Raw genomic sequence first — 13,614 nt, 5'->3', positions numbered from 1 at the left:
ATTAACTGAAAATATAAAGATAAAAATACAAAACTTACAACATGAGAAAGAGAACACCCTAAACTGCAAGTATCTCTAATGCATTTTAACTTTAGTGTAATTAAAAATAATCCAAATTAATGCAAATTAAGCTCAAAGTTACAGTAATTTTTTACTTACGTAGATCTTCATTTAAAGGACTTAGAACATACAAAATATTAATTATAATTCACTGATCAGTACTCTTGGAACACAGGCAGAGATGAAAGGGGGACTGAGTTTTCTAGTAATTTTATTTTTAGATTTTACTCTGGTAGGTATAAATACAAACTTTATATAATATATTTAAATTAATTTGCAGTGATTTGAACTAATTTGATTTAACTTTCTGTATTGCACATAAAAGAAATTAGGAGGATGAGTTTGCATGACAACAATCCTCACAAAGCAGCAGTGGCAATTTGTATGCTATACAAAGCACAGAGTACGAAAGTCGCAAAAGAAGCAAGTGCTGTGAAATATGAGTGTTGTTATGCCCAGATGAATACATTACAGCCTTAAGTTTCTTATCTCTTAGGTGCGACTTTCCTAACTTGACTCATATAACTACCAATTGAGACAAAGTTCAATTCTTCAGCTGCTCAAGTTTTCAGATTCAAGACCCTTAGAAGTTATGCAAGTTCTACATCATTTCATTTCAACAACTATTTATACTTGTTTTCATACATAACAGGTAATGACTTCTGCATGAAATTAATTAATTAATACTATACACCATACAAAGCTTTTTGTAACACCCCTACATAATTACAATATATTAAACTTTACTTTGTTTCTTCTTTAACATAATTGAACACCAGAGAGAGATGTCATCTCCTCTCTAAAACAGTTTCTGCAATTAAATGATCTATTAAAAGTTCTTGAAAATGCTTCAAACTGTTATTTCTGATCTGCCACTCTGCTTCTATTCTCTTTATTTTCTAATCCATTTTGTGAAACAAAAAATCCTTAAGAATACCATGGTATTACAGATTAACATAACAACAAGTATAAAACTTGCAGTTAACAGCTCACTTGAGATTTTTATTACATTTATGTCTACATAAAATTGAAAAAACCCTACATAAATGAGAAAGCAGCTGAAGGGCAAAATGAAAGTGTTGTCTTTATTAGATGCAAGTCTAATGTCTTTCAGATAAAGTATCTGTAGGTGCCACAGTCAATCCAGACTTCAATGGAAAGCAAAAATGAAAGCATTCATGCACAAAAGGCATGTGTGGTAATTGTGATGTGCAGACAAGATGATGGAAAATATTCTAGCCTTCCTTTAATTTATGTATCTACTGATGCCTTGACTTAGACAACCTGTCACAATTAAGGCCTTATTTTATTATTTTAATTATTTAGGAGCATTCAGTTCATTTGGTAGACATCTGGTCATCAGAGCTAACCTTGAATAAACTACTTTTTTTTTTTTTTCAGATGTTGCACTCATGCAAAAACATGATTAAAAATATTTCAGTACACATGTAATTAAGTATGAAGGTCTCATTTACACTGTATTTTATTAATGTTTACTATTAAGTGACTTGCAGCCATGCAGCTTACTTTAAATTTTCACCTTTTTAAGATATCTTACTGTAAAACTCAGACTGTATTTTAGCAGGCAGCAGTTACAAAGTAGATCACAGAGGTCTTAACCTCCACAGCATGGAAATAATCAGTAGTGGTAATTAAAAAAAAAAAAAAAATTGAATGTGTAAGTCAAATTGAGCATTAAGTCCATCACCTTTATTCTTAAGAACTACAGCATCATCTTCTACATTCCATTCTAAGCTATAGCTGGACCAAAAATATCATGAAAACAACCTACTCACAGAAAAACATCACAGAAGACATTAAAGTCAAATACTAAAAACTTAGGAAATGTCAGAGAGGGTTGTCTGTGAAACTAACTCACCTATCTTATATTGCTGTTACAATAAAAATCTCTGTATGAGTACGTAGTTTTTCTACAGAAAACCAGTTTCAATATAATGGAATAAACAACTATTTGAAATTTTATCTTCACTGTTCAGTATCTGATTCTACATTTTATTTGCTATTTACTATTCAAAACACGGTTTTGAAATAAAAATAATTAAATTTTGATCATACACATGATTCGTCAGGAAAAGTAGTTTTCCATTCACCAACAGATCTTTATAACTTGTACTAACATATAATTAAGAGCAGAAGTAGGCAACTTACTTCCATGCAGATGTGCACAGACCAAGGATGAGTGACATGCATGGGCAACTTCTTTAAATATAGTGATCAGTAAGGATCAAGGAACTGGGTTCCTGTTCCCAGCTGTAGAAAAGCACATATGCGTATGCCAGTGTACCTGAAGCCAGATCCCTTTCTGTCCTACCTTCTTCCAGCAGTTCTGGGCCTAAGAACTGTTACGCTGGGTGAAACTGAAGTCTTAAGTCCCATTTAGCCTATTGTCCAATTCTGACTCTGGCATTCAGACATTAAGACACTGTTCCCCCAGTATATCCTATTGGCTTCTGACAAACAGTGGGTTTGGAGATTTCCACTTCTCCTCATGCTTTATGTCCCACTCCTCTTACTGTGTTAAGCCACCATTATCAGCAATAAGAGGCCTGAGCAACTTCAGGCTACAGTTTTCTAACGTAATACTCTTGAACTATATAAGCTTACACTAAGTGACTTCAAAAGCTCTCATGTAGCAAAGCACGTATCTCCAAAAATTACCTACTTCCTGAATTTGTATAGGTTACTCTCATATCGGGGGAAATTAGGGTATGTCAAAGAAAAATATGAAGTTTTTTTTACCCTGTAGCGAACAATGCCACGCCTCAATGCCACTTAATTTTTAGAAATTACTGAAAAAGTGTTGCTGAAACTGCTCATTCTCTTCTCTCACTCTCAAAAAAAAACCAGTTTTGATACACAGTCATTACAGAACATTTAAACCTGAATAGTTTTAAAACACTGCACAGCTATAATCAATCAACATGAAATCTATAATAAATGCCAGAGCAGCTACACTACATCAAATGAAAAGACTATCTACCCAAAGATCTTGTTCCCAGCAAACGTCAAAAGTGGATGTACAGAGAAGTGTTTAAATACAGCATGAAATCTTTGCTTCCTCTGAGTAATCTAGTAACAGCGAGTTGCTGCTCCAAGACTTCCAAAGTCAGATGCAGTCCCTATGCTCCTCTAACAGATTTCTTTGCCAGTGTTGTCCAATCTTCCCCTGAATCCATACAAAATTTTAGAATCCACCATGGACAATGAGGAGTTCATACTGTGAAAGAAACCACCTCCTTCTGTTTGTTTCGAACCTGCTAAGACTCTTCATTCACAGTCTCTAGCTGTACTGGAAGACCCAGTGAACAATCACTCTTTAGTCACCTTTTCCATGCCAGTCATCACAGGTCTTTATCAAACCCCCTTCCTTTTCTGTGACACTCTTTCAGATTGGAAAGTTAGAGATTACTAACAATTATTAAAACAAAAAGGCAAATTCTTCACCAGTCCTAGTGTCCCTCTCTGAACCTTTTCCAATTCCCTACTCCTTTTACTCCTTGCTCATTTCCTGTAAATCTTAAAAATAATTATTGAATGATCCTGTCATGAGTCAGTGTCACTTGCCCAGTCTACAACATGTATCAACTTGTTTACCAGTGAAAAACAAAAGCTTCAAGGTATACATATGAAGAGTTCTACATTTTGCAAGTTGGAAAAAGAATCTGGAAAGCAAAAAAATGAGTGACAACTTTCTCAACTGAAACTATGGGAAAATTTAGGAATAGTAAATGTAATTATCCAGGTTGAAATCTGTCTTTCTGACATGAGTTTTTAAGACTGCAAGTTCACAGGTCTTTACTTTCACATCTCAGTGATACATGCAATCTTACTGTTCTAAGCAATAGTTTAAAAATAGCTTGGAAAAACAGTCATGCATCTATATGCACATAAAATGGATATGAAAAGAAAATGTACAAAAATTTTCAGAATTTGGTCCTGAAACATGGTATCTAATTATCAACTTTCAATAGCATTCCTTATATAATATGGTTAATAGCAGGCTATAAAACATGGGCTGCCAGGCCAAGAAACAGGCGTAATTATTCCCGTGTTCATAAGTTGCATTCTTAATCTAGAAACAAAAAGAGAGGTGTAGTGTTATTGAAAATAAAAAAAATTACTGTGCGAGAAGAATTTTCCTACAGACTACTGATTTTTATCCCTTAGATCTCAACGTTACAACAATATCCTCTGCTCCTTCTCAACAGATGTTCCTCACACCTCTGCAGGGCAAAAGCTAGTACATGCTTCGGCTAAAGTGGATTTATACGCCGGCTCACTGGCCAGGAGGCTGCTGCCAAATATGATTTAGTGTTGGTACATTTTGTCTGCTTCCCCCTTCCCACAGGTACTAACCAGATTTCCATCCTCTACCCAGCCATTAACTTCCATGAAACTTCTGGAGATTTGGCTGTCTTCAGTATTTCTATCTTTGTACCAAATTTGGCTAAGAAGTTAAGATTCAAAAGTTGCTGATGAAAAGAAGCTATGACAAGAAAAAGCAAGGGCACAGAGGAGACAAAGATACTAGCAATGAAAATCTAATGAACAACAAAATACTAAGCATCATTTTCATAAGCTTCACCAAGCTAAAAATGCCAGTACAAGATAAAGTTCTAAGAGAAAAAAAAAAAGATTTTGTTTCTTAAGAATTCCTCAGAGTACTAAAAAGTGTTCCTTGTTTGCAGTCATACCACAGATAAAAGTCACACAACATTAAGTAATAAAACACAGTAGGTAAGTCAAGGACATTGTTTTTCACTTTGCTGGAGGTTTGTCCTTCAGACATCTTACATATGGAAATATTGAAAATATTACCTTGAGCTAGTCTTTCAAGCCGTTTTCCATGCTCTGGAGGAATAGCATACCTACAATTCACATAAAGAAAAGGATGAAATGCTTAAAGACATAATTACTACACAAGCCATGATTCACATATAACAAATATCTAAAAATACAGAAGCCAAAAAGATCAAAGACTGAAACATTATACAGGAAAAATATACCAATTTCTGAGGAAAAAATACAAAGAGGTTTTTTTGAGAAAACATTTTAGCTTATTTCTAGTTTAAAGATTATAATATGTAGCTCAAGAATGTTATAGTCACTATTTAAAATCATGCATATTGGCAATATTTGATACGATTACCCCACTCCAGTTAAAAAAGACACATATACTTTCATTTTTCAAATGAAACAAAAACACATAAAATAAGTCTAATTTATACAGGTTTACTTTCTTTCTATTTTACTGTGCTTCACAAGACACAAGAGTTCAACAGAAAAATATGAGCATTAAACATCTCTATTTTTTCCTATAGCCAATGCTGTGGAATAAAAGGGTTACTTGTCTTTGTAAAACCATTACAATTAGAGTAAAAAAATTATTTAAGAAATACACTTTCTTTAAATTAAAGAATTGTACTTATCTTGGAATCACTGTTCTTACAATAAATTATTTTTTAAAGATTCCATATGCTATCTGCAACAAGTCAGTAATATAAAAGAAGTGGAATTAACCTCATGTTATTTTTAGTGTTTACAGCTAAAATAATTGAAGATTATTGAAAAGCTGTAATTTCATTCTGCTTTTCTGAACACTTTGTTATTCACATATTTATTGCACTTCATAGATATACTGTATGTACTAATTAGGCCTTATTATTGACTTTAACTGCTTCAATATGTGATATAATAGGCTTTCGTTTCAGTTTAACATTGCAACAGCATTGGACTGATTCTTCTCTATAAAAAATATGGTTCAGAAAAGGAGAAAATGCATATTCAGCTGTACAACATAGTCCAAATTCACATTTTCAAACTAAGCCAACACACAGCTTTTTTCTTTTACTACACTGGGAACACAGGTTTCATTCATCTCCCCTGAAAACTCACTCAAAAAAACAAGTGAAGGACCCTAGGCCCCTCATTTTGCACAAGAAATAAACATCCCCCTACCTCAAGCTCTCATTTGCACACGCAGAGTTTTACTCTATTATAACTGAAACTGCTGCATAGAAGCAAGACACTTCCACCACAGAGGTCAGCGCTCTAAGTTGAACTGTAGCAAAACCCGTGCCTACTGACAACTCACTCCAAATGGTATTAAACAAAGAGACTTTCAGCTTGACTCTGCTCAATGTTTGCAGCTTTAATCAGAATTTCACTGTCTTACAAAAATGGATTTTGTTTCTCTCCGTTTGTACTTCCAAACTGTTTGTGCCTGTTCCCCACTCCGTATAACACATGCATCAGTGTATACATAGTAGTCTAAACTATATGTTTACATCTTTCACACCACGGCAGAGACAAATGCTACGTATGCCATTATATACTGTACTGTATGTCATTAAATACACAGCTCCATAAAGTAAAACATGAACAGACAGTGTCTCTGTCTAACAAAAAACTCAAACTAGAGACTTGACTTTGCTTTACCTGTCCCTAATTGGACTTGTATTTTGCCTAAAAAGTTACTCTTCCAAAAGTACGTTACTACGTTTTTGTGATAATATGCAGTCACATGCTTCCATTTGTACTTGTAATCATTTAAGTACTTAACAATATTACAAAAATGCAAAACTGGACAACTGAGCTCTCAATAAGTCTCTCAGAAAGATAAGACGGGACATGATTTAACTGAGCCATAGCTATTTCTTTAGCTAATCTAAAATTATGAAGCAATAATTCATTCAACACAAGTTGGTGCTTTTCATCGTCTTCATTTGGGGTCTGTGGTATCAATCCTTTACTTCTTTCCACTGTTGCCATTGCTCTTTTCTCGCAGCTAAGGAAAGGACCAAGGAAAGGAAACCATCTTTGTAGTTTCAGACATTAGGAGCCCCAAAGTCACTCTCCAGGCCCTTCAAGGTTGGTTCCTGTCACAATTTATTAGAAAACTGAGCTTTTTTAACACATATGCACCTGCCTTGGCTACCAGTCAAATTACAGTGACATTAATCTTATTGGATCCTTGGTCTACTGTACAGAACATTAAACAAAAAACTCCTAAAGTCAGATCACTAAGTCAGAGAAAAAAGTATTCACTCTTAGTCTCAATAGTTAGCTCATATGAGAACTTCAACAGTGTTAAAAGCTTTCAGAAAAATATTTTTCATCATCTTGTGTCCAGCTTCCTTTTAGCTACATTACCAAACAGCCACTAATGTTTGTTTGACTTCTCATATCTTAAGGCCAAGCCAGCCCTCTTTAAAAGTAAATGCAATGGACATTAAATGTTAAAATCACTAAGAGGCAAAGAGAACGTTTCTTGGATAACAAGCAAAGAAACAGATAAAAAGGGAAATGTTGATGCTAATTACATTTTAATTTTATTAGTTCGGGAAGACATACTTGTTAAAAATTTTGAAAAGACAGATAAAAGCTCAAATGTCACTGTTCATTACTACAGTCATACTACAAAGACAGAAAAAATTAAGGTACATATATTTGTCGAGGATTGTTCAAAAAGATCTTCTGAAACACATATTAATTCACCAAACCAAGGGTACTGGCAACAAGGTAACTACAAGTAAGTAATAAGTATTAAATCCAAGCCATTAATTCTTGTTTCTGAAACATTTATATATATGTTTTCAAGATTAATTCTTTTTTTTTTTTTTTTTTAAATAAAATTTCAGTCTTAGGCAATAACATCCACTGTTTATTCACAAAGTAGTGGCAATGTAAGCTCCCCGTTCTACCTATATTCTTCAAATCCCCAGTAGAGACAACAAGAGACAGAAGTCTAGTAGCTGTGATCACTCAGTCCTGTCTTTAGCTCAGAAAACATGGTTAGTGACAATTAAGATAGCTGACTTGAAAATGAAATTAAATTAAAGAACAATGTTCTGGGAACTTGGCTGAAAACAGTAATTCACAGCCTGCTTAATTTTAGTAACTACTTTGCTTACTATTTGATTTGATTCTATACTCAGATGCAAAACCTAAGTAAACTTTGAGTTAGTTACCTTTACAGTTTCTGTTCTATGAGAATGAATTTATATTTTCAACAACAACTGCTAGTCCATTACAGTAAAATACAAGTTTTACCTTGCATAGCAAAGAAAGATAATCCAGTACAGGAAAAAAAAATTATGGATTTTACTCAAGTTCAGTTTTATTAGGAATGTTTGGATGTTGCACAGAGATGCACCCATATAACAACACACCTAAAAAAATGCTTCCTCTCCTTTTATTTTCCTTTAAGCCAAAAATGGACTCTTTAGTACAATACTTGAAGATATTAACAAAAACCATGTGGACCACAAATGAAACTGCCTAATTCAAAAGGAAACACAGAATAAAATTACAGGCTTCAGAAGGAGAAATAACTAATAGACATTTCAGAAGACACAAGGCAAATTAATATTGTACCTCCACAGCAATATCAACTTTTTCAAATTTCAATTTGAGAGACTGTTGCAGAAACATTAGACAACATAAAATAATTCTACTACATAAACAGTGCTTATGGAAAACTGGAATAAAAGCACTTAATATGGACTTACAACAAATATTTTGAAACAATGCCAGGGCATGACTTGTTGTACACTTGTAACCCTTTCCCTGGTTACGGTATAAGGTATAATAATTTGATTCTTTTGATAATGAGTGTACATCATGAAAAACAAACTGCTCAAAGCTCTTGAATATCCAAAAACCAAATTTAACAGGTTAAATTTCTATACAGATATCAAAATGAGAATGAGGAGACGAGGAAAAAATTCCAAAACAAATTTTGATCAGAAATATCATTACACTAATGTAACTCCAGGGTAAAATACAAGAAACAAAACATTATTACAGTAGCTGAGTTTTAAAGAGTTAGGCTTTAAATTGATTTTTTTTATTCAATCATCCTTGTCTCTTTCCCATATCTGTGTACTGCAAGTGTTAAAAAGTCAAGCTTTCCAATTTCAAGGTGGAAAAGCCCATTTCAGTTCAGTAACTGGTAAAATTGTTATATATAACTTGGGATCACATATTTGTAATAGTGCTCCTGGGCCCATTTGTGACATTAACATGCATAAAAATTTCAAACATTCCCCTCTTTTTAGACTTGCCTACTAGCTAGATTTGACCCCATTCAATGTGCTTGCTCCAACTTGATTATGAAGCATCTAGTTTCACCCATCTACAGTATACAGAACCTCAGAGCTTAATTCAGGGTTCTGAAATACTTTCTAGGATGAGCAGCCTAGAAGTTAAGCATGGTATCACAGTTCATTACTTTAAGGCTCTTTGCTGAGCCAGGTTTTCATAGCATATATACCCTACTCATCTGCAGTTGCTTCTCAATTTATAATAATGAACATATTATTTAAGCAATTCTAGCATTGCTTCACGATATCTTCTTCAGGATCTACAGTGTAATAAAAAACAAAGCAGTACCACATCATCAAATTGATCAGCTGTAATTTCTACAAAGCCAGGAATAAAATAAATTTAAAAAAATTGAGATACGAGAATTTTCACATTAGAAGTGACCAAACCTTCTTACAAAGATGGGATTGAAACAAAACACTTTCAGCCCAGAGCTACCAAGTCCTTCAAGAATAATGCAACAAATATCTGTACATTTTTAATAGTAAAATCCCTGTAAGATCAGGGAAGAAATTATCATCTGGTTTTTTTGCTCCACTCTCTGAAATGTTCTCCTGGGCTTTATCAAGAAAAATCTCCAAGTAGCCAGAAAACACGTCACAAACCAATCAGAATTTCTGCAATAACTTCACAATAGAAGTAAATCACCTGAACTATAATGTTAGTAAAATTAAACAAATGCAATTGTATGTGATTAAAATGTTTTCACATTATTATGAATGTTGATTGACAAAAACCTATTGAAAATCTTTGCTACTTTTTTAACAGAATATATTAATTAAATCCAAACTTCAATAATTTAGCATTGACGTTTCTCTAACTTTGTAACTTCAAGTTAAAAAACTATACTGCCTTCAGATACTGATATAAGAATGTTTATTTAGAAAAATTAAGTGCAGAATAACATTAAGTATTACAGCTGTGCTTTCTGAAACAAAATTTTACATATAATTTTTAGAAGCATCCTACATAATCTACTATTGTTGCTAAAAATAAATACAGTGATCCTATTTTTCATCTGTATCTGAAGTAGGCCTTTCATTTCTCTTTAATCCACTGCATAGACTTGATGTGTACCTATGATTCTCCCTATTCTACGTTTAATTAAACAGAGAAACATGACTGTATGTTGGCCATGACTAATATCCACTTAGCATTAAATAGTGTTTAAATAAATTAAAAAAAAATAATCAGAAAACCTTAGCCAACATCCTTACTAATGCAGTTTTAAGCAGCATTGCTTCAGATTTTCAAAAGTTTTCACCAAGAACTATACAAATTATTAAAATTAAGTGTTCTTCAACCATCATTATCCATTCTAATTCTAGAAAAAGCTTCTATCACCAAGTTTGTACCAACATGAAAATCCTGGTTTAAGGACATATTCAAGATGGAAATGAAATCAAACTCCTCCCTCACGCAAACTGTGTTAGAAAGAGGAAAAAGGACAATTTGTCCTCATTGGATGCAAAGAATGCCAAAAATCATAAATACCTGCAACATGCTCTGTGAATTGCATAGCTGTCATTGTATAACAACCAGGGATATCCCGCTAGAATGAGTCACATGCTTTTAGTCTGTATGTTTCATAGAAAGTGAATTTTACTTTTACAGAAAGAAAAGCAGTGTAGCTAAATGATAATAATAGATACATGAATATAAAGATCTCTGAATTGTTTTTCTTTTCCCAAGGACCCCTTAACATCACTTCCAAGATGAAAATGCAGGCTGTAATAGCATCCCAGAATTATGTGTTCACAAGTCCCTAATTTCCAAGAATAGAAAATAAAACCTGTATTTGTCATTAAAAAAAAAATGTATCAGGTTAGCTAGTAAAACAGATTTCCTACGAGTCAGTACAAAATTCTATGGGTCAGCACAAAATTCTGTGAACTGTCAGTCATATTCTGACTTTCACAGCTGACCTGCCTTGCATTCCTCTAATGTCCAGGATGAAAAAAAAGAAAAAAAAAGAAAAAAAAACAAAAGACACTGAATACAATTTGATTTGTCCACAAAAGAGATAAGATAAAGCAGCTCATGAAGTTAAACTTAAACAGATGCCTTTTTTTGACATGCAAAGCGCTTGAAGTTACTAATAAATTTAATAACCTTAAAATTTTAATAAAATGAAAATAAATTTAAAGTGATGAATGAATGCAAAATCACAAAGTCATCGAGCTTGCACAGTAAAATATATTAAACACAAAAAACTACACAGGTACAACACAACTTTACTAGAATAATCAATCTGAGTATAAAAATTTAGTCAGATTTCTTAAATTTTATATTGATCTTTATGCCTCAGGAAGTAATTATACGAATCTGTGCCACATTGATAACATTGTTCTAGACATCAGAGCCAAAGAAGTTACATTTTGTACTACACAGAATCATTACTATGGTAGCTCTATTAAAACTACAAAGCTGAAATATGAAGCAGTCTGTTCCTTCCATCACTAAAAACATCAAAAACCCACAGATCAGCAGACAACATAGTTCAGGAGATTGGTCGTTAGCTTTTGAAAACTTTCTTCTCTGACTTATACACTGAAAATCTCTCCTTATCTTCCAGTTCCCATGTCTTACTCAGCAAAGTTCTCACACTTTATGGAGATCATTCTAACTACCAAATGATTGCTCAGTTTCAAGCAAAACAATAACTCTTTCAGACGGCTGACAAAACACAATACCATTTGACTATAGCTACCTTTTTAGAATCAGAATCCCTATTCTGATTATAGTAATCTCTGTGACTCCTAATATTCTTATTTCTAACTTTTCTTATAATTTTCAGCTAGAAGTGTGGCTAATCCTCTCCTCTTCTAACTTGAGCATAACTGTCTCCCCACCTCTCACAGAAGTTTTACACATTACTCCCATTTTTCACACTAAAAGTTTGCACTTCACTGTAATTTTCTGTATCTGTTATTTTTCCTAGACATAGAACATAACTAGGAAACATGTCAGTTCTGTCAGTGGTATGCATAACTTGTGCAAAGGTAGCAAGACTCTTCCACTCATGCTGAACTCTGCATCACCTGGCCAAATTTTGACCAGTCTTTGTCAGCTGCTGATCACGCTGAAAAGCCTATTAATGCTACCCCAGAAGGCCCTGTCAGGACCTAGATGAGTCTCTTTTAACCCATTTACTTTATTGCCATATTTGTTCTTAAATTGTACAATGTTAGCATCAATCTGAGTATGCCTTCCCTTCCTCACCTTTTTTGTCTGTAACTTTGTCTAATACTAACATCAGAACACCACCCATTTTTATCCCATCATACTCATAACTTACTATTTCCTCTGCAACTGGGATTCAAAATCTGAAAACATTTACATGAAATCATAGTGATAGTGTAACTATCTTTTCTCATTTTTCCCACTTCATAAATGAAGATGAACAGGTATTGGTACACATTCTACACTGACAAATCCACAGAAACAGGTTCTACCCATGGCAATCAAGAGGTAACAGTAAAGTTGCCCATGGCAAAAATTTTAGACAATCTGGGGATCAGATTTCTCTCTTTTTTGACACTGTAACGAAGATGGAACCATCTTTTCTTTCTGTAGCATATATTCCTCTTTATTTTATGACTGACCAACCCTGCAAGACATTTAGTGATTTATGAAATACATTACTAAACAGGAGGGGTTTTTAACCTAATGTATTGTTTCTTGTCATTTCCAGTCTTCAGAAGAGCTAGGAAGCAAAGACCAGATGGAATGTCACAGAAAACATCACAAATTAATACGTAAATTATGTGTGTATTATACTACAAGTTTAGACTGTGCCCCTTTCAAGAGAAAGTAAAAACTGATTATTTATGCAGAAAGGAATTCAGACCTCCACCAGCAGGTATAAGGTGAACAAAATGAGCACAATTTTAAAAAAATATTACTTTCTAAAGTAAATTATTAAGTATATTCTCCACATATCTTTAGTCTTTTTCTCTAAAATAAAAGAATAAATTAGTCCAATTATTATTATTTGAAATATCCACAGTGCCATGAAAATATTTACTTTGGGCCTGCTTAATATTCATTTGGGCCTGCTTTCACATATTCATTATTAATATTCTTCAAGAAGATTTACATCATCTTAACACTTCAAAAAATTCCTATCAACACCACTGTTTTTCATGAGTCAGGTAAACCGCACAAAGAGTAAGCACTGCTTTCAGATACTTAATAAACCGAGAATTATTTTCCAAAATGTAAATATCTCATTCAGAGTTTTTTCATTTATAAATTTATAATATAAATTGAAGCATCATCTCTATTTTACCCATGGATCTAATACACATACTAACAGTCTAACATTTGAACTATTAACAAAAATCTGTTTTATGCTAGGCATTAATTTCCAAGAGCAGTTCAATACTTTAACAACATGACAAAATTCCTCAAATTATTACACAAAAC

At 33.3% G+C, this 13,614-nt stretch overlaps 1 protein-coding gene across 7 annotated transcripts in view; it reads right to left on the bottom strand.

Moving 5' to 3' along the window:
• Positions 1 to 13,614, bottom strand: part of KDM4C (lysine demethylase 4C) — a 275,362-nt gene that overhangs the window by 220,524 nt on the left and 41,224 nt on the right. For all 7 annotated transcript variants that reach the window (XR_012042211.1, XR_012042210.1, XM_072859870.1 and 4 more), the window contains exon 6: positions 4,900 to 4,949. Coding sequence is in view for 5 of the 7 variants with exons in the window: in XM_072859870.1 (XP_072715971.1) it covers positions 4,900 to 4,949 (50 nt within the window). In the remaining 2 variants the exon portion in view is untranslated. The remainder of the gene's footprint in view (positions 1 to 4,899; positions 4,950 to 13,614) is intronic.

This window comes from Ciconia boyciana, chromosome 4 (genome assembly GCF_034638445.1).
Source record: "Ciconia boyciana chromosome 4, ASM3463844v1, whole genome shotgun sequence".
NCBI lineage: Eukaryota > Metazoa > Chordata > Aves > Ciconiiformes > Ciconiidae > Ciconia > Ciconia boyciana.
This window is presented reverse-complemented; position numbering and strand designations above follow the sequence as displayed.